Source organism: Strix aluco, chromosome 4, assembly GCF_031877795.1.
Source record: "Strix aluco isolate bStrAlu1 chromosome 4, bStrAlu1.hap1, whole genome shotgun sequence".
Taxonomy (NCBI): Eukaryota; Metazoa; Chordata; class Aves; order Strigiformes; family Strigidae; genus Strix; species Strix aluco.
In genome coordinates, this window is record NC_133934.1 from 50,654,282 (window position 1) to 50,679,642 (window position 25,361).

The 25,361-nt window shown below is 39.5% G+C and overlaps 1 protein-coding gene across 2 annotated transcripts in view; it reads left to right on the top strand.

The window, feature by feature from the left end:
- Positions 1-25,361, top strand: part of TNKS (tankyrase) — a 152,926-nt gene that overhangs the window by 27,838 nt on the left and 99,727 nt on the right. For both annotated transcript variants that reach the window (XR_012623140.1, XM_074823046.1), the window contains exon 3: positions 4,634-4,729. Coding sequence is in view for 1 of the 2 variants with exons in the window: in XM_074823046.1 (XP_074679147.1) it covers positions 4,634-4,729 (96 nt within the window). In the remaining variant the exon portion in view is untranslated. The remainder of the gene's footprint in view (positions 1-4,633; positions 4,730-25,361) is intronic.

Sequence of the window (25,361 nt, forward strand, 5' to 3'; positions counted from 1 at the left end):
AAAAGCAGTAGGCAGCTTTAAGTACAGATTCTGAAAAGGTACTTCAAGTCCAGTACTTCTGGAAAGTCTGCCTGTTCTTGCATTTTTCACTCAACAGTCAAAGGTTTGGATGTGTCCTTTTTTTGTACTTAAGTGAATCCTATTTGAAACCAAATGTGAACTTTTCCATCAGCATTCCTGTAAGTATACTCGGGAAGCTTGTGGATGTTGGGCCTAGACAAACTATAACAGAAATATTCCAATCTTTGATCATGCCTAATATTGGAACAACCAACTTGATTTTTATTCCCATTCTATTCCCATTGTATTTCTATCTTTCAATCAAAAATATTTTCCTTTGGTGCACTTTTAACTGAGGCAGTACGAAGGAGGGAAGGCTAAGTACTTGGGTGATGGTTTATGTGTAGAGAACTCCCTTTTTTCTTTTTTTTTTTCCACTAATAAAACTTACTTCTCCCTTGTTACTGTACAGCTACCAGGGAAGTTTTTGCCATATGTTTTTGGTGAAAATGTGAAGGTTGAAACTGCAAAAAGTAAGAATGTTTGGTTTTGGTGGGTTTGTAATTTGACAGCCAAATGAGGTAATATTGGTTAGCTTCACAGTTCAAAATACCTATGCCAGGAGGCTGTGGGCCAAGTGTTTAATTTTAGGATTCATTCTGCTGTAGCAGGTTGGCAGTAATCTGAAGTTATTAGTGGTTCATGCTCTGTGCAGTACCTTAACTTTTTTTTTATTTGGTGGGAAGAATGTGGCCTTTCTTATCTCTAGTACTGATCTGGTATAATAGCAGTGTAATTAAATAAAGCATTTCAGATGGTATGTGAAGATCAGAAACTTATGTATTGTAGCAGTTGCAGTGAGGGTAAAAATATAACTCTGTACCAGTCCATGTTCTATAGTCAAGCTTACAGGACTTTGATGTCCACATACGATATGAAGGTTCAATTAAAAGGAGAATTTCTTCACACTGTTTGTATAATATGGTCTGTAGGAAGGGAAGGATAGCCAGGTAATGGTATTGCTAGATTATTAAGGGCTCTGCCTGCAGTACAGAAAAATAATACACCCCAATGTCCCCAGTGTCCAGACGAAGTAAACCTGCATATCAAAATATGCTAATTAACAAAGTTCTAGGAGTGAATTTCTGTGCACACCATCCTTAAGCTTGCCTGTTAACAGTAGTCTTTTGACAGAAACTATTGCCACGTTTCCTTTTCAGGCTACTCAGAAATCATTCTCTAAAACTGGTGTGCAGCGTTTGAAATCTGGAATAGCTACAGTAGCTAGAATGGTTTGTTCTGTTGCTTCATTATAAAGGGAATGTTTTTCTCAAACTGGAGATCTATCTTGACGTTTTTACACATCCCTGGTGCATTGAAAAGGAAATTCAGAGAGACACACTGTGTCTAGATCTCAAATACCCTGTGGTTCGAAGAGACTTTGTGTTGGACTAAAGTGTTAAAGGTTTGAACAAGCAGGAGAACATTCAATTAGAAGCTACCTGTGGTTCGCCAAGTAGAAAAGTACAGCAGTGTTACACCGGTAGGCTAAACATCAAATGCTGGATTTCTTTTGTTAATTCATGTTGATGACAACATTGCTCACTTGGATATCTTTTTGTGAGACTATATACTAAAAAAGTGTGGAGAGGATAGAATCAAATAGTCACTAGAGGAAATGTAAGAACAAGACTGCCTTTGTGACCTGATTTCCTTCCTTTATTCATCTGCATTCTAATACAGTGTTTATTTATATGATTGGTTTCTTCTCCCAGGATGCTCCGGCATTAATTTCACAAGGTAGATCTGTCTCTAGGACTGAGTAAGGAATGTACCTGCAGAACCATACCCTTGGCTGTTGGACAGGCTGGAAGGGTTATGACGAGTGGGATGAGTGATTGCCGACACAAGAAGGATAAGTCTTATGGTTACAGCAGTTGAGTTCTGACAGGTTCTTTTTGTGAACCTAGTTTGGCCACTCCAAGTACATGTTCCACAGGCAGCCACTAATTCAGGGGTTTTGCAGGGAACCAGCTTAAGCACCGTTAGTAAATTTTTAATGTATTTCCCTAGGTTTTTAAAAACCTCAAAGCCTGGCACAGAAATTGTATGTTGTAAGCCATGCCAAAACCCTTCATGGTTCATTAGCATGACTGAACAGGTTAGATACACTGCATAATCCTTTGTCATTTTAGCCAGGAGAGAAGCTGAAAGCAGTAATGTGTTGTCATCTTCTCAGTGTGCCGGCAGAAGTAGCAGGGAAGTGTTCTTGGTTGCACAGCATTAAGAGACTTGAAAATCTGTGCTTCTGTTTTAATACCAGGCTCAGCCAGTCACAGATCCCTTTGACACCTACACTTTTTACCTCTCATTTTTCAGTCACCTTTCTTGCACCCTAACCTGCCTTGGCTTGGCTTCACATGCTAGTCCAAACCTCCAAACTCTGGTCAAATCCTAGATATTCCTCTCTCCTAGTCTTTCTTCCTGGACTTTTTATCTGAGCTATCATCTCTTCCCCTGCTACATCATCTTGTTCAGTTTTCTCCCCTAGCTCTTTGTCCCCGGCTTTTTTGCCATGTGAATCCCTCCCTGTCTTCTCATCCAGTTTGTGTTGTTCCATCATTTTGTACTGCCTGCTTTCTCCTTATAGACACTTAGTTGCTGGTTCCCTCTTTTAGGGTCCCACTCTTCCCCTGATGCCTTTTGGGACAAGGGGTTTCCCTCTTTTCCGCATATAGATTCACTAGCAGGGCTGAAGAGAATAGAAACAGAACATACTGAGTGTGTCTCTCCATACTTACTTTCTGTACTGCCTCCTGTGTTTAAAAAAAAAATCTGCAAAAAGTCCTGTTCACCACTTCCTGCTGGAGTGTGACTGGCTGGCTTGTGAGGCTGGCTCAGAGTCAAACCTGTGCCTGAGTAAGATCTCTAAGGGGGTGGTAGCATGTATGGCACAGATGGCATCTTCAGAAATGTAGGTGTCGTATCTTAACAAGCTTCTGTGAGCACGTGCTAGCTGATTTGGTTTTTTTTCCATTTTGGTGTCTTCATCTTGACATAGGGGAAAAAAAAACCCAAACACCACCACCAAACAAAAAACCTCCTAAGGAAAGCCCAATCTGCCTACTTGAATCTTCTTTCAAAAACATGGGACAATTGCACCTTCTTGGCAAAGCATAAAATAAGTCAATTTGCTTCATTAAAGCCCCAGACTTCTGCAAAAATTCAGCTGAGGGCAAGCATGAAGCATAGCATCCTGTAAACTGAAATATATGAAATTTGGCAATGTTAAAAGCATTTAAAGTCAGAATTGTATAAGAAAAGACATTTGAATGAAAACAATACCAGTTAAAATTTTAAATTATAAAAAGTTTATTTCTGGAAAGCCTTTTGCTGGTTAAAGTGATATATGTAATATAATATTGGTAATTACTTTTGTTCTGGATTGGGTTATGTTTTTCCCTGGAGAATCCTGTCTATGAAGTGCTTTTGCATCCTTAGTTACAAAAAGTGTTTGCAAGTATTTCTTTGTCTTGATTACTTCAGTTCAGCTGTATCTCAACAGATACATTTACATAATAACATCTGCCATTTTTTATTATTTATCTCCTTGGCATTGAGTCTCTGCACCTCTGTACACTGTCCTGTTATTCACACTTGTGCAAAACAGTGTGTAACTGTTGCTCTGAATTTGTAATGTGTTATGCTTATTTTGCACAACATCTGGGGAAGTGGAGAATTGGGGCCCTTATTGTCAGACCTCTAATGTTGCTGTGGGCTTTGTTTTCTAATTCTGTAGAAAGTGCCTTGATCTTGAGAGGGGGTTGTCTGAATTGCATTGTTATTGTGCTGTTTCTGATCAAAAGAGTTTACAGGTGAAATAGTGTTTTCCTTTTTTTGATGAGCTTTTCTAGATGATAATTTAGTGTATCAATGCCTTCCTAGCCATATGGTTGCGTACTGCATTCTAAGTGTTTTTATGTACTTGAATTTTTATGTGTTAATATGCTTAGTAGGGAAAAGAAATACCAGTGAGAATAATAGCCTCTGAACATCCAGATTGCAGGCTACCAGGTTACACATCTTACCCTATTTGTTACATTACTTGAAGGTGAGACAGTTAAGATTTTGTGCACAAGTGACAAGCCCCTGAAAGGCTGGAGTATTACTGATTTACAGAGGCGGGGTGACTTGGGATATTCGGCAGGAAAAGGAACAGGGGTGGTAACAAGCAGCAGTAGTGGTAGTAAAGGCAGGAGCAGGTTCCACAGCAGATTTCCCAGTGTGAGTCAGTGAATGCACAGCTTCCCAGCTAGCTGTCAGGAGGAACCCAAAACTGACTATTGCAAGAGATTCAGGGTTCATGTTTATCATGCGAAGTCATGTGATCATACTATATCTTAACTTGCCAACTTAGCCTTACTCTGGAGAAGATCCTTTGCTGCAGTGCTTAACCAAAAAAAAAAAAAAAAGGCGAGAGAGAAGAAGGAAAAAAAAAAAACACAAACCAGAAGGAAAAAGAAAGAAAATTGTGCAATGTGTGTTTATGCGTACATCATGCCGAGAAGACACTTAACAGAAAATAATCTGTGTATACCTGAGGTGAGATACTGTTTCTGCTTTCCCTGCACAGTGCTGCTGCAGCACGGAGCTGATCCAAACATTCGGAACACCGATGGGAAATCTGCACTGGATCTAGCAGACCCTTCAGCAAAAGCTGTACTCACGGGTAAGATGCATACATCTCTCGACAGTGTTACCTGTAGTTCATTTTGTGTGTATAAGTTCAGCATCGTAAAAGCCTTCTGTCTTTTCGGATTTTCTGTTGTGTAAGAGCATTTTAAAACTGTCTTTTACCAGATTTCATGTTGATGTAACTGTTGTTAATCTGCTATGCTGCTATAGGTTTGCTTATTCTACTTATGCTAATGCTGTAATTTTCTGTTATAACATCATTCATTATTCACTGTGTTTCTGTGAATTTTTTTTTTTCTTTTTAATTGCTTCCCAATATACAGATTGAATAAGAGCCCCCAACCCCTGGAAAAAAAAAAAAAAAAAAATCAGGTCAATTGTTTTAAGACCTTCACTGTCGAGCAAGCAAGGACGTTTGTATAACTATAAAAGTACCTGTGATCTGAAAGACAACCTGCTACTGATTGCAGAGATCAATAGTTACATTATATTTTGCTGCAGATTCACATGCTACCTTTTCCTTCCTCTTCCTCATTAGTCATCTCAGGTAGAACTCTTTCTCACGCACCATTTTTTTTTTCCATTTTAGAGGCTATTAGCTGCCAAACTATGTTTCATGAAAATATCCTACAGCTACAACTTTGTTTTTACCCAGCTTTTTTTAATAAATTAGCTGTTGTAACATACCAGTAAGCATTAAAAGTATAATATAGTAGCCTGTCAAATCTGTATCAAGAAATACATGGTCCTCTGTGCTGATTTTGACGTCTAGGAAATAATGTTTAGAACAAAGTAATCTTGGATTTTAAAATATACAATTAGATTTATAGAAAGGGATTCAGCAGCTGAGCTTCATTTGAAGAAATATCTATTTTTCTTCTTTTTCCTTTATTTCCCCTATTCTCTCTCTCTTTTTATTGACAGCTTAATTTATAGGTTATGTGCTATGCAACACCCATATTCTTTCTTCAGATTATGTTCAGAGCACACCAGCTCTCTTCAGTTTGTCAGGAACATTTCCTCATCTTTTTCCAGTGCGCTGACTGCTATACATAATTATCTACAGCTCTGCAGTGATTTGAGAGTGCCTTTGGAACAGTGCACTTTAAATATATATGATTTAGTTTAATTACTCAGTGTCAAATTTAAACATGTTCCTGAAGTGTTAACACTAATGTTAGCTGTGCTAAGCAGGTTAATCTGACTTTTGGCTGTTAATGGGTATAGTTGTATAGATGCTGAGGGTGGAAAGGGCACCAGGGAGTCAAGGTATCTCAAAGGTGTTAGTAGATATTGGGCATTTAGTTGTGGGGAGCTTGACATTTGTACAGTTTGGGGGTTCCAGGCTCCAAGCTGCTCTTCCGGTTATGCTCAAAGATAAACTTCAGAGGATAGTAGAAGACTTATGAAGTCACCATTGCAGATCTTCCTCTCTGCTGCACTGAGTTCTCTGGGCACTAGATCACCACCTTGTGCTTTAGGCAATGGCGAGGCCAACATCGTAGCAAACAAGTGGAGATGGATTAGAAGCAGCCCTCTGAGAATGTTCTGTTGCATGCAGCAAGCACCCAGTGTCCCTGGCCTCACCCCTAATGCCTCTCAAGGATTCAGTGACTGCAAGCTTCTGCAACCAGCGGATGTTACCAGGTGGTGCATATAAACACACGTGCACACAGCCACTTCCGCTGCTATTTGGGTGTTTTATTGCTCATAAAAAGATGTCATTTTTGTATGTGCTTATTCTTCCTAGCAAGTAAGTAAGCTTTCGATTTTATCAGCTTTGTCCTCAAGGTGGCTCTTGGCTACACCGGGCGCTCTCTCTGCTGTGCACCTGAGCTCCAAGCTGTGTAAACAGGATTTGAATCGGGCAATCGGGCTGTAGCTGCTACGTGATGCACAATAACTGAAGAAGCTGACACTGGATGCCATTTAAATGGAAGCTTTCTGTTAAGAGCTTGATTTTTCTGGATGCTGCCTTACTTCTTAGTATCTCTGTTAGGCTGCTACTTTTGCATGCACTTTCCATGTGTTGTTACCTTCAGGTCTTGCTTCATCCTTCTGGAAGAAGGGGGCTTAAGAGATTTCTTAGGATCTATCTGGCTTGGGATAATCTTTAGCTACAGCAATGCTTTGCAATTAGGTGCATGAGAACTTAAAAGGTATTACTGGATTAAGGATGAGTAGGATGTATTAACTTAATTTTCAGTATTTAATGTTGAATGGTGGGATTTTAGAAGTGCTCATATTTAGAGCTTTTAAAACTGGAGTGATCTTGAAAGCACAATCTGTAATTGTTACTGTATTTGCATCTTTAAATGACATGCATGTCAAGGCTGTTCTCATGATGTTATTTTGGGTTCCTTTTTCTATCAGTGTCTATGACCATAATAGACTTTTCCACATTGCTGCTGTATTGATTGTTGGAGAACAAGGTTCCTCTTACTAGTTTTTTGACCAAGTATTTGCATAAGTTCATGCATTGATGTTAATTGCTTTGCGAATGAACTGTGATTATAGTCTCTCTTTGACCTCCAGCTTAGCAAAAGTGAACAGAAAACTTGTTAGTAATTGATTAAATCTTTTCAATTTGACAAAGAGTTCTGTATGTGTTTTAAAAGGGACAGTCCTGCATAAAAAGCGTTTCTGGTGTTCTGGCAGCAAATGCTGAATCCACAATGATTTGTTCTTTTCTGTTTCCTAGTCTAGAATAATGTATAGTATCTTCTTCTCCTAAATTACAGAAAGGATATATAAGGCAGTAGTTTCTGGGATGACTTCCAGGCATTTTCTTGCAATGTTCTCTCAAAATGTGCGTTTCATAAAGGATGCATAATGCAAATGAAAGACTAATATTTTGATGGAAATGGACTTTGAAAATTTCTTTGTAGATTAAAGTGAATTTTATAGAAATTAAACACCTAGTTCCAGCTTCTTTTAAAAAAAAAAAAAAAAGTTATATAATTAGGGAATCTGGTTTTTACATCTTAAAACAGGAGAGCAGTCTTTTTTTCCCCTTCTGCAGGATAAGCAGCATTTGTGTGAGCCAAACGCTTCACTATTGAGAGGGTGAATATTTTCATTTCTTCTTTCTTAGCATTCCTTACTGTTCCTGAATCAGGTTGTCAGAAAACGATTGTAATCTTCTTTTTCTCGAGACTAAAGTGGTAGTACAGACTCCAAAAACATGTCACATCTAAAAACCAGAGCACTTCAGATTAATATCATAGTTAATTTTATTTTACTTTAATTGCCTGTGGGGTGTGTGGTTTCTGAGATGGGGACTCATGTTTGTTGCTGTACATAGCACTGTGGGACTCCCATCCAGAACAGGGCCTTTGGGAGCTTTTGCACTACAAGTCATATTAGTCTTCATTATTCTCTTACCCTGCTTATTGCCTCTTTAAACATTAATATCCTTTTATATCTTTCCTCTACAGTATATGAAGAGCCAACAATATTGTTAATGATTTATGTGAATGATTTATTTTGATTTTTCACACAGTGATGCTTTTTTGCCACTTCCCCGTATTATCTGCTATTTGGAAATGCTTTCTCTACGTGAATGGTTGTTCTTTGTACTTGAGTGGTTTCCAAAGCTGTTAGCAGGAGCTGAAGGCACTTGGGTTGGAAAATATGTTCTTGACTGCTTCATGCCACTGTTTTGCAAGGTTGGTTTTGGTTGGTTTCAAGGATTACTCCCATGAAACAGGTCAAAATGAAAAAAGTTTGGAAACTGCTGCATCTCCAGATTAAAGGAAGATTTACTGGGTATGAAATAATGTCTTGTTTGTTAATAGAATCCATTTTCAAAGTTAAACAAGACTCTGATCTTCCTGCTTACTATGGAAATAATGTCTTTTACAGACCAAGTCCTTAGGTCCTATTGAGCATTTCTCACTTCTGTTTTCTGGATGTGCAGGACAGCTTGATGAGTGAAAGTACAGCTGGGCTAAGGTTACCAGAGGTGTTAATGAGGATTCATATTTCATGTATTTGTCATGTCAACTTTTAAATTAAAGTGGGGAGCATAGTCCATTTGCTGAAATATATTTGCACACGTTTTTTTTAAAGCAAACTGCCATCCATGCATAATTTGCCTGCAAGAAAGAAAAGTCTGATATTTCACTACAAAAAGTTTACTGAACATTAGAGAATGGAAAATGGATCCTAGGTACAACTCATCCATTTTAAAATTAGCAGGAAGAGAAGAAATTATTTTAGTTAGTTTTATTTTTCCTGTGTCACCTTTTCAGCGTGACAGTCTCAAATCCCAAACTCTTTCCTTCTGGGTTGGTCATATTTCCTTTCCAGGTACTCTTAGGATTTTGAAGGCATTCTGGATAGACACCAGCACTTCATTTTGGGAGATGCCACCTCCTCCCCCTTTCCTTTTGTTGATATAATTCTTATATAGTGTACTCTGACAGGAGATCATTTGGACAAGGTGTAGCTTCTGTCTTAAAGAAGCAGTACAATAAGCATCAGTGCAAAAGGAGAAGCATTCTAACAGTAAGGACGGCAGATGCTCCTGGAATGGGCCTTCCGTTTCTCTGGGTCATTTTCCCTTCTGACAGTGACACCAGGGTCTGCTGCCTTAGAGAAAAGTGCAAGAAACACAGTAGTTGAGGAATATCCTTGCCCTGCAGAAAACTTTTGCCCTATTTCATATAGTCCGTTGGCATACATCTTGAAGCAGGAGGTCTGAAGGGCCTTTTCCAGCACTTGCTTGTGCTTTGAATGTATGTTTTGGGGTTTGTTGTTTGTTCAGCATGCAGGTAGCTCTACTCTCCTCATTTTTACCAAGGCCGCCTCAGAAGGGAACAAGCCATCTGCTCCAGTTCACTGGTTTGGGTGTCATGTGATGCTTTTACGTTTGGAGTCTGTGGTGATACTTTACATCTACTTTCTGGAGAATTATGAGGAATATCAGCTTTTGTTTGGGAATGCTGGGGCATTGCTTGTCCAGTTTTTGAAAAGATGTGGCCAAAATGTACTTGTGGCACAAATCTAATATGAAGTCTACCACTTAGGTGGCCCTCATCTAGAAGCTCTAACTATATGGATATATAGATCTTGTATTCTGTTTTTAGAGAATATTTTAATTGTGACTGTCTTGTTATATTTGTAAATATGTAATTTCAAAAATATCTCATTCAGTATGTGGTCTAGTTCCCACTTTCTGCTTTGAAGGAAGTGCACAGGCTACTTGGCAGGCCAGGAGTGAAATGCCTTCCTTTCTCAGTTCTGGCATGTTCACATTTCAGTTTCATTTCACATTTCCTTGTTTTCACACTGAGAGGAAATAGGAAGAAACAGTCCTCTTCTTGTTCTAGATGCCATGCCGTACTTTGTGTGCACTTCTAGTGCACTACTACTGTGTTTCCTCTTCAAGAAGAGCAGTCCTTTTCTTTCCACTGTCTGCATACAAAGTTTCACTACAGTGAAAATTAAGTTGCACTTGGTGGCACTGCCAGTATCACTGATTCTTTTTCCACTTTCCAGCACTGCATTATTATTTCAAGATAGCATATCTTGATTTGAGCACTGTGCTCCGCTATAACATCCGGTTGACTTCTGTAGTGATGATTTAATAGTTTTCATGACATTTTTTTTATTCAGGCTAAGTTTATTTTTTATTACCTCTGTGATTGCAGAAGATCTAAATGTTTTATGGGAGCCTCTAAAGGAATTCTGAATTCTTAAGTTCATGGCTTAGACTTCAGTATAATTCCACATGATTTATATTATGCATCTAGTGTTTATTGTTTTAATTTGTCAGTACTCCTTTGGTCTACCCATTTTATTGCCCATTCCCTCATTTTGTCTTAGGTCCTTCTAATTTCTTCATTTTTCTTTGGTAATTGAATAATTTAAATGTTTCCTTCAATGTGGTAGATTATTTAACACAAGTTCCAGTGTGTTTTGTTATAAAGGAAACAAGTTACTCCTGCTTTTAAGTGTCTGATCCTTGGAAGTACTTTGGTTCTGATTCCATGACTATGTAATTTCTTTAATCTCTTACTGAAGGACTTGTGCAAGGATTGATGTGAGCTGGTATGTATGCTTTGCTGCCTAAATTTTCCATTTCCATGCCTTAATGTGCTTGGATGTCTTCTTAGTGTAGAGCTCTGGATGCTTTTGTTTAATAGGGTTTAGTTTTAGGATCATGAGAGCTTCTCCATTCTTTCCCCATGCTCCCCATTTTAGAAACAAGCACTATCATCCTCATCTTTTGTTTGAACTTAGTTGTGTGTCTTGAAATGGCTTCTTTGGAATGTGGCTGTCTGGCTAGATGAGCTGACTTTTCCTTCTTGTTTGTATCCTCTAGGCAAGGAGTTAAAAGTCTGTAGTCTGATATGTAGGTAGTCAAAAAAGAAGGGGGACTATGGGATTTGGGATTGGTGCTTTTATGAAAAGCATGGTTTTGGTTTACACCATCCCCTTTGCTAGGTTTTTCACTCTTTCAGCGCACCCTTTTGCTGTGATAAACATTTAGGAATATTTAGTAAGAGGTCTTTGAATGGAATCAAACTCTTAACTTGTCAAAGGAACAAATTAACCTTCCAGAGCTTTCATGAAGCACCCAAGTGCAGTCTTTCAGTTCTCTGTTTCTCAACTTTGCAGTTGTATAGAATTTTGGATGCTTTGAAAGCTTTCAGAAACCTGATGTACACAACTTTATTTACCCTATACTACACACTGAAATTTAACAACATCAAACTCAAAAGAAGCTTTTCTTCCTAAAATTTGTTGTTATCCACATGGAGAGAATAACAAATAACATCTCTAAACCTTGTAAGTAAAGAGTCCAACATGTATTTTCTGTGCTGCCTTAGGAAGAGTAATTGCAGAAATGTGTAAGAAGCATTTATATTTCCACAGTGCATCAGAGCACTCATCATCTTTTTGTTTCTTTGCCTTAAGCACTGACCAATCTTACACTTTGCTGAAATTTTTTCTTCTCTAACTGTTGATTAAATAATTTTGTTTGTTGTTGAGTTTAGGATTTGTTTGTTGGGGTTTTTTTGCATAGTCTACGTTGTTAATTTCTGATTATTAATAGCAATTTCTGCCAGTCCTGACACCAAATACTACTTTGATCTCTACTACCTTTTTCCATCATCCATGGATAAATTTTCTGGATTGTTGTACCAAACCAGCCTTTTCACACTGTCTACTGCATGCAGTAGTAAACCAGGGTGCAATGGTAAGAAATGAGTGGATGGAGAATGTTATATGATGTAATTTCTTGTTTGGTTCTGTTTGCAAGTAGGATAATCATGCTGCAGTTGTAACTATTTTAATGTAGTTTTTGTGTATTATCTTTGATTCTAGTATGTAATCTAGTCTGTAAGAAAGCACGGAACTCTTGAAAAATATATGTAGCTAGCTGGAGAATTTCTGCAAACAGAAGCTCCTGTTGCTGTTACCTCTTGTACTGTAACTTCAAGAGCAGTCTTTCATACTTGGACTGTTTTCTTCTGAAAGTGAAGCCATGTTTAAATTTTGAAAGCGATGAGCCACTCACAACTCTGAAATCTGTGGAGTCTCTGAATGTGTGGACAAAACATTTAAGACTATTTTTTCCAGACTGAACAGATGAATCTGAAAGAATGTTAATGTTGAGTAAGGAAAATATACTGACTAGGAAGTGGGAGAGGCAGACAATCTTAATTTTACCCTTTTATGCACGTATTAGGACGCAGACTCTGCTTGTGAGGATGCTTACTGTTCCCCACTGCCTCATTACTAGGACAGATGTCTGTATGCTGGGGAGGAATCAAGTGAAGTACGATGTCTGTATGGCTCCTGCTTCATTTGCTGCAGAAGTTGAAAGCAAGAGTGAATGGTGCAAGACAGGAAAAAAAGCTTGTATGTGTGGTTAAGGCAGCTAAGTATTTCCTTTGGAAATGGGATTTTCTTCTTGATTCTGACCAGTATTTCCACGTGGTCTGGAGTGTCATTCTAACATGCTGAAGAACAGTGGTTTTTTGCTGTTCTGGTTCACCTCTCTTAGCAACTGAGTAAAGATTTATTGCATCCTGCTATAAGGCAGTAGGTTTGAAGTGGCTCACTACCTCTCAGTCAAGGAAGCACTGTTATAAAAGGTAGTATGTGGTAGAAGTAATAGGCTGTTTCCCCAATTCTTTCTAAACTTGGTGATAGCAGCTTGCACAGCTGGTTCTTGCAGTAGTCTTATCTACTCTGTCCAATGCTATCCAGCTTCTGGTCCCAGTTGCAGAACCTGGGCTTCTCCTTCTTAAGCTTCTTATCTTGGTCCCCACTTCCTGCCAAGACACTCACATGTGTGCATATGTGCACTCTTTACTTGAGATCTCCATCCTCTAAACTGTCTCCTAATAGGCCTGTAGGTTTGGTTTGGGTTGTTTTTTTTAACCTGGCTCCTAATCCTGGTTCTTTTCTACATTCTTCATCCAGAATCCATGATCACTTCAGCTTTTCTGTCTGGCTAACTTCCTGACTCTGCATCCCATTCTCCTTTCCCTCACCTACATATTCCCAGATAGTTTCTGGTATGACTTCTATTCTTCTTTTCTTGAGCTAGCAAAATAAATCCTTTGAGAGTGTTAAATAAATGCCCAGATTTTAAAAGAATTTCAATACCTGTAGAGATTGTGTTATGTTTCAGATTGCTAATTGTTGTAGTTTTCCAACCTCCTTCTTTTATGCCAGTCACTTTTTATTTTTCCTTCATTTCCACAGGAGCTGTTTTTGAGTTTGAAGGATAATGCAGTTTTTGGAATTACATTATTTTAAAGGATTTGTTTCTTTTAAAGTAACTAACCCAACCAGGTGCATGTGCCTTGAAAGGTCATAATAGAATTATCTCAGTAGGAGGCATGGTTCTGATGTGCTACTTGCAAGCCCTTACTCAGCTAAGGTCTTCTAGTAAGAAGCTTTGTCAAAAGTGAAAGTATGCATTTAAGGAAGATTTATTATGCTGTATACTGAATTTAATAATATTGCTAAAAGTAAGTCCATAAATTGTTCTGATTGGTGGGAATATGTCAGCCTAGGGGAAGGTTTCCTCCAATTCTTCCAAAATGAAAAAAAGCTGAAAGTAAGTCTTTCCAAAAGCTCTTGGTTCAGTCACAGTGCTACTGAGCACCTTGGCTGTGGTGGGCACTTTCGGTGCAGAGCTGCTGCACCAGTTTTGTTCTGGTGAGAGCAGGCTTGTTCTTGCCAGCTGAGAAGTGCTCCCGCTTTGCTGAGTGATGAGCACACACCAAGTTCTTCTACAGCGCAGGGCACCTGGTTGGGTCAGAAGGTTTTTTCCCTGTTTAATTTTACTACGCTTGTGCTAGATGTGATTTAAGTTCAAGGATAAGACTTTAAAAAGTAGGTAATACTCCTGAAATTTAAGGGACTTGTATTCCTGAGTTACATTTTGTTAATGTAAGCGATCAAGTGTTCTTAGGGCAATGTTCAGAAAGGAGAAATAAAATTGCTTTTTGCTTCCGTTGTTTCCTTATGAGGCATTAAATGTTTAAAGGAATTTTTGTACAAATGTCTTCACCTATTGCTTATGTAACTTTTATTTCTTTGAAAACCATTGTGATAATTCTCAAGTCCCTGTGGCTTCATTAACCTAGGATTTAAGATTGTGATTGCTCTCGTGTAGGAAATCCATTTTTAACAGTATGTTTGAAAAATCTTTCTTAGATCAGACAACTTATACTTAAGGTTGTGACAGTCCTGTAGGTTTATTTGCAGCTCTTTGAAACTTTCATGCCCCAGGTTTTGTCTTGCCCCTTTGCTGATGCTGCCATTCTCATAGCAGGGTTTGAAGCGCAGCACATGTGTTTGTCTCAGATATCCCATTGCAACCTAGGATGCTCGATCATAAACTGAGCAGGGATGTGCACTGGACTTTGCTGCTGCCTTTGCTGCTTCCAACAGTCCCTATGTGCTTTCCCATTTATGCAGTAAATAAAGCGGGTGTCCTGCAGATAAGATTTAGTTTGTCATGTCATCCTTATTCATATACTGAATGCAGGGAGTGAGTCATGGATCCTGTGAGGGAGAAAGTGTGGTGTGATCAAGTAGAATGCACATAACATGCAAGTTGAGTTTAGTGTGCACGGGAAGTCAAACAGATAATGGCAGGGAATGTGTCTTAATATAGATAGACCCCGGTAGCATCACCTTTTTCAGACTTTGCCCAGCATTCCCCTTTACTTCTGTCCCTCATTTGCCTAGGTGCTGTCTCACTTTTCCCCTGACCTGTCTAATCCAAGATACAGTCTTCAGCAACCTACAGTTTAGACAGATGGGCTTGGAATTTCAGACTGGCTATACTAGACATTTCTTCTAACTTTGGATGACCCAAGAGTTCTGTCACATTTCAGGTCTTTACATTGAAATGTCTAGATGTTAAAGTTTCTTCTCAAAGACATTAGAAGTTCTGTATTTTGTTCAAATACACAAAACATTTATATGAGTTTTGTGGACACATGAATACTCTTTGCCTTGCAGATGTGTTGCAATTTTTTTAGAATAATTTTAAAAACCAGGTTGAGATAGGCAAGCAGAATTTCAGCCTGAAGGATTCAAAGTTGGCAGAATTACAATGGAAACTAGTCTTTAAATCATATTTGTAAAGAAACCTTTAGTTTCCTGGCAGCTATCAGAATTGCTACCAGCTCTGTCTACAATTAGTATATTGAAGAGTCATATTTCTTGGATGCAGCTTGTTTTGCTTTCATGTGCCTCTGAGCTTAGACCACCTACCTTGGAGTCTTTCACAATGAATTTCAGGGCATAGGGGACTTTTTATAATTTCAGAAATATGTAATGGCAATGGAATTGACCTGACTTACTTGATGAGGTGATCTGATCCAGCAGTCTCAGATGCAGTTTACATTTCATGTGGCCACAGGTTAGTTCTTTGTTGTGCTGTACAAAACTTCCCAGAGATGAATGAGGAGATATAAGAAGCTTATGCTTAGTATCAGGTAACTTATACTATCGCTTTGACCGGCCTGTATGACAGGCCAAGTGCCACAGGTCTGATGTGACGCATCTTCCGTGCCTTGACATGAGCCTGATGTCCAAACACTGAGGTCAACCACTTGAATTGTTATGTTGAAGGGGCAGTAAATTGAGGAGAGGAGGAAGGTAACCTAAACCAAATACCTGTAACCTCTTCTTTATTGGACAGCTTGCAAAGAATAGTTTGAGCCTGCAAGAGACTCGGTTTTCTTTCTAGAAATATTCCAGATGTCAATCTACAGTTGACTATAGCACCATTTGGAGTCACAATGTGGAGGCTTGATGCATATAGCTCTACTTAAAGTGTATACTGCATATAAGATTGAAATAGAACTTCATTGCTTCTGTTGTATTTTATACTTTCTTTTTAATTCTGGAGAAAGTTTATGTTGTTTTATACTGGGGGTGTAGTGTGTGGGGAGCATTTTAATTCTTATACATACATTCACATGCACATGTCTGTTTATATTATCAAGAAAAATGAGGCAGTTCTCACGTGTTAGGTAATGACAGTATTGTTTTTATGTAATTAAAGTTACTGTCAGAAAGTGTTGTTTTCCACTGGTGCATGAAGAGGCTTCTAGAATGGATGCTTCTCAGTGAACGGATATTTTACTGTTATAAGTTTCTAAATAAACTAGTAAGTTTCTACTAGTTAAGCATTGACTGCTAAGATTCAGAAGTGCCAGGGTTTGGAGTCTCGTGCACTTGTGTTTGCTTCATCTTTACCTTTTCCAGGGGAACAAAAAAGCAGCCTTGATGACAATTAAATAATTTTAACAATTAAGTAATTAAACAATTAAATAATTTCTTTTAAAATGGTCAAACAAAAATCACCCTAAACTTACCTTCACTTAAAACAGAGCATAGCTTAGGTATGGTAAAACCCAAACAAACCAAACTGTATGTTCTCCCAGGAGGCTGGAGTAAGAAAGGAGAAAAACTACTTCCACAGTGTTTGTCTTATTTCTTAAGTTATCACTGGAAGGCAGACTGATCCTGTGGTGAATAATGCTGATGCACGAACTTGAATTTCATAGAATATGATGTATTTTAGATTGTTTGCATGGCAGTAAAAAATTATGAAAAAAATCATTCAAGTACCTGGGCATTTCAGTTTTTTTATTTCATTGTGTGGTGCCAGTATGTGGATCTGTGGCTGAAGAACATGCAAAGTTTAGTTTATGAAGAAAATCAGACTGAACTGGTTTTGAAAACTTCGAGTACTTCTATTTATTGAAAATTTCAGGCTCAACAGCAGATTTATTAGCTTTATTTCATGCTAACTATTTGTTGTGATCATTAAATAACAATCAAGGCTATTTCTGTGTGACAAGAGATCCCTTGTTATACTTCAGTTTTCAGTGGGAAGAGTAAGTATTAGCATTTAAATTGAAATTGTTAATTTCTTCTTGTGTATGTCCTTAGGCCTTAATCCTGCCAGGTGCTGAGCCACTCTAGTTGTGATCCAGGAAAGATCTAGGATTAAGTTGGGGTTTATTCAGGCATTTAAATGTTGCCTGCTGAAGCGAGGCCATCATCTTCACCCTCCCTGGACTGAATATGGAGGCCATTCCACTGGGTGCTATTCTGCTCTGGGGTACTATGGGTGACTTGAGGGCAGTGGCTGTAGTCTGCATCTTGTGAGTAGACAAATAAAGCCCTGTTCCAAATTTTATAAAATAAAGCAAGTTTTTTGTTTAAAATATTTTTTTCTGCATGCAGTTATTTTAGGAGAAGCATAATATATGGGTATAAAGGAATAATGCAGGTCAAAGCAGTATTTCCCGTAAGAGTAATAAGCAGGTGGACACATTATTTTGCATTTTTTATTGATCATGGGCGAAGGAACACAGGTGGGGTTTTTCTCTTGAAAAATTTAAGTTAAAATTTCTGAGCTGTAGAGAGCGTGTCTTTAACGTGATGGCTTTTATAACTTTGTGAGCGCTATCCCTGATGGCTGTTTATGGAACTGTTGTGTTTGGGTATGAAAAGCCAGGACTTGTCCTTCAAACCTCCTGTGTCTGTATGAGTCAGCCCTTTCTGTGTGTCTGTCAAACATACTTCCTGGTACAGGATGCTCTCCGTATACAAGATGCTCTTGGTGCTCTCCATAGAAATGGGGGCCTCAAAGTGCAAACACGTTTAGTCCTGGGATTACCACTCTGTCCTTTTCAGCTTTCTCCCACAGCCTCCTGCAGTCACTGCAGTGCAGTCTTCTACTTCAGGGGTGTGGTTCTTCACGGTGGCACTGGCAGGAACCTCTGATAATTCAAGGGCATACAACAAGCCTTTGGAAATCTTCCTGTGTTGGTTTCGCTTTACTGCACGCAGCACAAGGGAGGCACAGAACAATATCCTTTTTTCTAACTGTCTGCATCTGTCTTTGGTCCCCTTTTTATACCATTGCTGCTTTTTCTTCTTGGAATTTAACAATTCTTTTTTCTGGTGATTTCATGACAAGAGCTGGTTTTTCTAGGTGGTGGACTCTTTCTTCCCATACTTACTGTTCATCCAAAGCCCACCTGATAAGGCTTAACTGCTGCTTTTTTGTTTGTGTTTTGGTTTGTACTGCTTTTCTGAGGGTAGGGAAAGAAATTTTACTGTGTATCGGGGCTATTGTCAGCCCCTTGTGTATGTACTGTGTGGAGACTCAGGGCTATAGGAGTTTCTTTGAGATGAGATTGAATTTGTCATTTGTACATGGATGTTCATCAGACTGTTATGAAGGTTCAAAGTTTAATTTATAATACAGCAAAAATTAACTTTATATTAAGACTTATCCTAAACCTCTATGTAATCATTTTGGAGGTGATTTTAAAAAGTATGGACTCATTGGGAGGTAAGAAGTCATCTATGCCTTTGAAAATGCATCAGCTGTGGTCCGTCTTTATCATTACTTCTTCCATACATGAAAGAAACTCTGGCAACAAAGATTCAGCCTTCCATGTCTCACAAGCCTGTTTGTTTCCAGTATGCTTTAGAGATTTTTGAAATTACATTTTTCTTTGTGATTTGTACCTAATTTAGTTGCATCTAATCATATGTCTTGTAACTTCCCCTGTAATGCAACAGGACTGTTCGCATGCTTAGAACAACTACATGATTAAGTGCTTTCTGGCTGGTGGTGTTGAATGGTTTCTAATTTTAACATAACCGTTAATCTGTTGTCTTGCACCAAGACACAAAATTTTGTATTGGTACCACATTATTAATGGAAAATTTTCATGCATCTGGCAAGGTATAACATAAATTAAGCAAAAGTCTTTTGTGCTTTGGAAATGCATTGGTAAATCATACTCAATTATGTTGCAACACTTGGAGAACCTGAATTAAAAAACAGTAGACCATAAAATATGACTGTGTGTGTCCTATGCTATTGATTATCTTCCATAAATAATAAGTATCAGAAACCTCTGTTTTCCATAATGCTGCTTCTACTCCTGTTTCAAAGGTAGCTACATTTTTGTTCAAAGTAGAATAATAGTTTTCAGTGGTAATCTAGTGACCGTGTAGCTGAGACTTGTTATAGTTATGTTACAGGTATGATAACATTGGTGTCATTTTACTTTTCCTTGGAACTGCGTTCTGGCCCAAAACTTGGACAGAAGAGGATTTCTCCTCTGTTGTGATTACCATAGTCTTAAAAATTTCCTTTTTATAACAAAAGCATCTGTGTCCTGATACTTTATTAGTCTGAAATGTTTTAAGACTAGGCTTCCCCCTTTATGGATTATAAGTTTATTTCTCTGCTACTTTCTTCCAGACTTCACAGATCCTGCTGCTTTGCGTGATAACAGTGTTTCCGTAATTCTAAGAATTTATTAGGCCATATATGACTCATGTATTTTTTTTCACTGTTGCATGTATTAGTCCTTTTAAACAACTTGGGAGACGACTTGTGGCAGCAGAAATTCTGTGATTAGGTCAGCTAAGTTTGGTCTTTGAGGACTGATCACAAGTAGTAAGTCGCAGAGTTAGGGCCTAGATTAGCAATAAGAAACACAAGCTGTCTCAGTGGACAAGAACTGTTTTATAAAATAAAAACAAATAAACCCCTTCACATTTATCAAGTAGATAAAAGGAGCGCAAAATACTTTCTCTTTTTGAGGGTGTGGAAGAGAACCTGTGAGTTAATTCTTCCCTCTTCTGATTTTCCTTGCTTCTGTGCATGTGTGGATGTATTGCTGGTTGAAGAGGACTGTGTTGATGAGCAAGCTGTTTTTAACTGTATCCTTTTAGCACTTAATTGGGAAATTTTTTTCATATCCTCAAGATTATTCCTTTGGAAATGGCAATTTATGTAGCTGTGGCTGAGGGAGTTAGGACAGCTTGGGTGTGTGGGAGGGACATCCTAGGCTCTACAGAACATAGGGCAATGACGTCTGTGTTAAGTCCAGACGAAGTCTTTAGAAGTAGAAATAAAATGGCATTGGTACTTAATTGACCCATAGATGTAATAGTCTACCTCGACAAATCAACTGAAACTTCCATTATTAAAATCTCAGGTCAATTTATCATTTATACAGTTATTTCAAGCAAGTTGCTACAAAGCTCTCCTTGTCAGTAGTTACTGAAAAGTTCCACCCCTAGTAATTAAACTTGCAACCATTTGATCATAATAGCAAAGTCCCGACATTGGAAGACATGGGTAGTTGGCTCCATGCAGGCAGCAAACTGACAGCAAAGTTCATGTTACCAGGTCTCCCCCTCATGCCACCCCCCCACCCCCCCCTGCAGTGCCTCTGTTGTTTTCACAGACTTCACTTTGTTAGAAATGGCAGGAGGACCCTGAGGCTATTCCCTGCATTCCTTCTCCTTACTCTCTTTCCGCATTTTTATTTAATACACCTTGTTTCCAGATGAGGTGCCTCTAAAAATTAGGTGTCTCTTTTGCCTTCCACAGCCCATTTTACTTGCTGACACATGGAAAAGGCAGACAGACCTGACAAGCCAGAAGACAAAGATACAGGGTTTGCCTAAGATTTACAAAGTACATGTTGTGATGAGCATACTATTTACAGCAAAGTAGCGGTGGGTGTAATTAGAATCGCTAGACAGTGTTGTTATCTTAGTATTTTTCTAAAATTTCATTTTAGACAAAGCTGGTAACTTTATTCTTTATTTCTGGTAGAAAGAAACACTGTTCTCTATGCTCCTGAAAACAGAGAAAGGAGCCATTGAGCATAGGAAACTGGTGTTCTTTTGACCAATCCAAAAAAGTGTATTGCCTTGAATAATGGTATTAACCAGTACAGGAATTAATATATTCTGTGTTTGTCAAAATGGTGAACCAGGAGTCTTTTTGGGAATAAACAGATGCAAATATTGCGAATTTCTAGACCTGAGGAAAACCTGCGCAGCACTAATGGATGTGTAGATTTTTTTGTCTTGCCAGTTGTTTGACAAAGGAGTCTCACGTTTGTTTAATCATGGAGTTGATTAATAGGTATTGAGCTGTTGAGATGTTTATTAATACTGAAGCTAAAAGGAGGCTGAAAGAACTGGGCATGCTCCTTTTTAAGAAGAATTCTTAAATTGGGCCAGTCCCCTCAGCTTACTTTACATATAAGCCATGGGCCGATGTTCTTTGTTTCAGGGTTTCCTGGACATCTGAAAGATTGACCAAAACCTGTTAATCATCCCCTTAGTAACTTGTTTACTGCTTTATCGTGGGTTCCCTCCCCACAGGTTACAGTCCTTCATGAACTTCTCCAACATGGATCATTTCCATGGGCTGCAGTTCTTCAAGAGCTGCTCCAGCCTGGGTTCTTCCCACAGGTTACAGTCCTTCAGGAACAGACTGCTCCAGCATGGGTCCCCCATGGGCCACAGCTGCCAAGGACACATCCACTTGCTGCAGCATGGGGTTCTTCATGGGCTGCAGTGTGAATATCTGCTCTGGCATGGTCCTCCTCTGCGGGCTGCATGGGGATGACCTGTGCCACTATGGTCTCCTCCACAGGCTGCAGGGGAATCTGTTCCAGTACCTGGAGCACCTCTACCCTCTCCTTCTCTGATCTGGGTGTCTGCAGGGCTGTTCCTTTCATATTTTCTCACTCATCTCTCACAGCTGCTGTGCAGTGTTTTTTACCCTTTCTTAAATATGTTATCACAGAGGCACCACAAGCTCAGCTTTAGCCAGCGGCTGGTCTGTTTGCACCAGCTGTACGTGGCTGTGTTCAGCACAGGGCAACCCCTGGCCCTTTCTCAGAGAGGCCACCCCAGCAGTGCCCTGGCTACCAAAACCTTGACACCTGCACCCAGTACAACTTGAAAGATAGATAGATGAAGTCTCCTTTTGGCCACATTGAGACTCAGGTTTGTTAAAAGGAGTGTTAACTTCAGCTCACAAAATGAGCCTCTGCTGTAATGATTGATGTCTGCTGTGTACCATGTAATATATACACAGTGCCATCAGGCTAGTTCAAAATACAGCCGTTAAATAACCTCAGTTATTTAACTTTGCCCAAACCAGAAAGCCCCTTGGGTCCATGGTGTGAATGTATCAGTCATTCTGCTTCTATCCAGCACATAATTTTGTCTGCAATATATTTGTCATCTTTTTTTTTAAAAAAAAAAAAAAAAAAATCATGTTTATGTGAAGAAAAGTTTTCATCTCTTCTTTCTCACTGTAAAACAGCCTGAATATGCAAGGTGGCTATCTTTGTGTTAAAAAGTATAATTGGAGACAGTGTAAAAATGGATGTATCACCTCTGGCTCTAAACTGTGCAACTTACCTTTTCACATTTTACATGTAGTTTTTTGGAAATATTTTTGAAACAGGGATGTTGCATTTTCTATTTTACATTGTTATCTGTCCTGGAAAATATTTTGCCCTTCCAGAAGTTAGACATGCAAGATTATATATATTTGTGATTTGAGTCCTCAAAAGAATTACTCCTAACTGTGAGTAATGATACAGTTTTCTCAACCCATATCTATTCTTGGAAGAAATATACACTACTCTAAAAAAAATTAAGTATCTCACTTCTGCAGTAATTCATAAGATTTTCTTGAGAGTTTTAGCTGTAATTAGAGACAGTCTGTACCATTGTAAGTAGCATGATCACAGAATCACAGAATTGTCTAGGTTGGAAAAGACCTTGAAGATCATCCAGTCCAACCATTAACCTAACACTGACAGTTCCCAACTACACCATGTCCCTCAGCGCTATGTCGACCCGACTCTTAAACACCTCCAGGGATGGGGACTCCACCACCTCCCTGGGCAGCCCATTTCAACACCTAACAACCCGTCCTGTAAAGAAATGCTTCCTAATATCTAGTCTAAGCCTTCCCTGGCACAACTTGAGGCCATTACCTCTTGTCCTATCGCTTGTTACTTGGTTCAAGAGAATCATCCCTAGTTCTCTGCAACCTCCTTTCAGGTAGTTGTAGAGGCCGATGAGGTCTCCCCTGTTGGCTGTCAATCAACACCACCAGGTCTCTCTCTGACTGGCAGCTCTCCAGCCACTCCTCCCCAAGCCTGTAGCGCTGCTGGGGGTTGTTGTGGCCCAAGTGCAGCACCCGGCATTTGGCCTTATTGAACCTCATACAGTTGGCCTTAGCCCATCGCTCCGGCCTGTCCAGATCTCTCTGCAGACCCTCCCTACCCTCGAGCAGATCAACACTCCCACCCAACTTGGTGTCATCTGCAAACTTACTGAGGGTGCACTCGATCCCTTCATCTAGATCATCAATAAAGATGTTAAACAGGAGTGGCCCCAAAACCAAGCCCTGGGGGACACCACTCGTGACCGGCCACCAACTGGATTTAACTCTGTTCACCACAACTCTTTGGGACCGGCCATCCAGCCAGTTTTTTACCCAGCAAAGCGTGTGCCCATCCAAGCCACGAGCAGCCAGTTTTGCCAGGAGAACGTTGTGGGAAATGGTGTCGAAGGCCTTACTGAAGTCAAGGTAGACAAAGTCCACAGCCTTTCCCTCATCCAATAAGCAGGTGGCCCTGTGGTAGAAGGAGATCAGGTTTGACAAGCAGGACCTGCCTTCCATAAACCCATGCTGCCTGGGCCTGATCATCTGGTTGTCCTGCATGTGTTGTGTGATGGTACTCAGGATGAGCTGCTCCATCAGCTTCCCGGGTACTGAAGTCAAGCTGACAGGCCTGTAATTTCCTGGATCATCCTTCCGACCCTTCTTATAGATGGGTGTCACATTGGCCAATTTCCAATCTGTCAGGACCTCCCCGCTCAGCCAGGACTGCTGGTAAATGATGGAAAGCGGCTTGGCGAGCACCCCAGCCAGCTCCTTCAGCACCCTCGGGTGTATCCCATCCAGTCCCGTAGACTTGAGTATGTCTGTGTGATGCAGTAGGTCACTGACTATCTCCTCCTGGATTGTGGGGGGGTCGTTCTCCCAGTCTCTGTCCTCTGGCTGAGGAGGCTGGATTCCCTCAGTACAACTGGTCTTGTTATTAAAGACTGAGGCAAAGAAGGCATTAAGCCCCTCAGCCTTTTCCTCATCACTTGTTACCATGTTTCCTCCTGTGTCTAGCAGGGGATGGAGGCTCTCCCTGGTCTTTCTTTTGCTACTGACATACTTATAGAAATGTTTCTTGTTGTCCTTGATTGCTGAAGCCAGATTAATTTCCAGCTGGGCTTTAGACCTCCTAATTTCTGCCCTGCATAGCCTCACAGCCTCTTTGTAATCACTGTGAGTGACTAGCCCCTTCTTCCAAAGGCTGTAAACTCTCCTTTTCTCCCTGAGTTGCAGCCAAAGCTACCTGTTCAGCCAGGGTGGTCTTCTCTGTCACCAGCTTCTTTTACAGCACCTGGGCACAGCCTGCTCCTGAGCCATTAACACTTTCTTCTTAAAGAGTGTCCAGCCTTCCTGGACCCCTATACCCTTCAGGACCGTCTCCCAAGGGATCCTGTCAAGCAGGTGCCCAAACAAGACAAAGTCAGCCCTTTGGAAGTCCAGGATGACAGTTCTGCTTCCCCCTTTCTTGGCCTCTATTCTTAGGGATCTTTCAGCTGCTCAAAGAGTACATAAATACAGAATGTAATAGTATTTTTTTAGTGTGCATGAAGAGCAGCTAACATTTTTGGTATAGTTGACTGCTGTGAATTTCAGTAATTTCTATTTCATTTTGCTTTACAGCACCAGCTACAAGTCAAGTAAGCATTTAAAAAATGTACCTAGATTTCATTTGGCATTGCAGCAGTGATGGTGGTTAATATTTATCTAAAAAAAACCCCTCCATAAGGTTAAAACCAAGATTTTATGCTAATTAAGATAACACTTTCTACTTTAAAGAAAGCATCTACTCTGTCATATAAAGCAAATATAAATAAAACTGGGAATATTAATGGATAAGGAAAATGTCATGACGTGCAACTACTTACCAGAAATTTTATTTCCTGCCCCAGTGAGCATCTTAACATTTTCCAGAGGCTTCAGAGGTGGTACTTTAGCTAATAATTTTTGGATTTTGGCATCACAGCCAGAGTGATAATTTAGAAGTTCATGTATATGTTTCTAAAATGTCTCTGTACTCTATCTTTCTCCATAGGAGATCCCTAGGAAGCACATAGTTTCCTATCTATTATTGTGACTTTTCCATGTCCATTCTGTTGTATAGGATTAGTAGGAGAGGGATCTTGAAATGGTTCTATAGAGCTGTTCATAG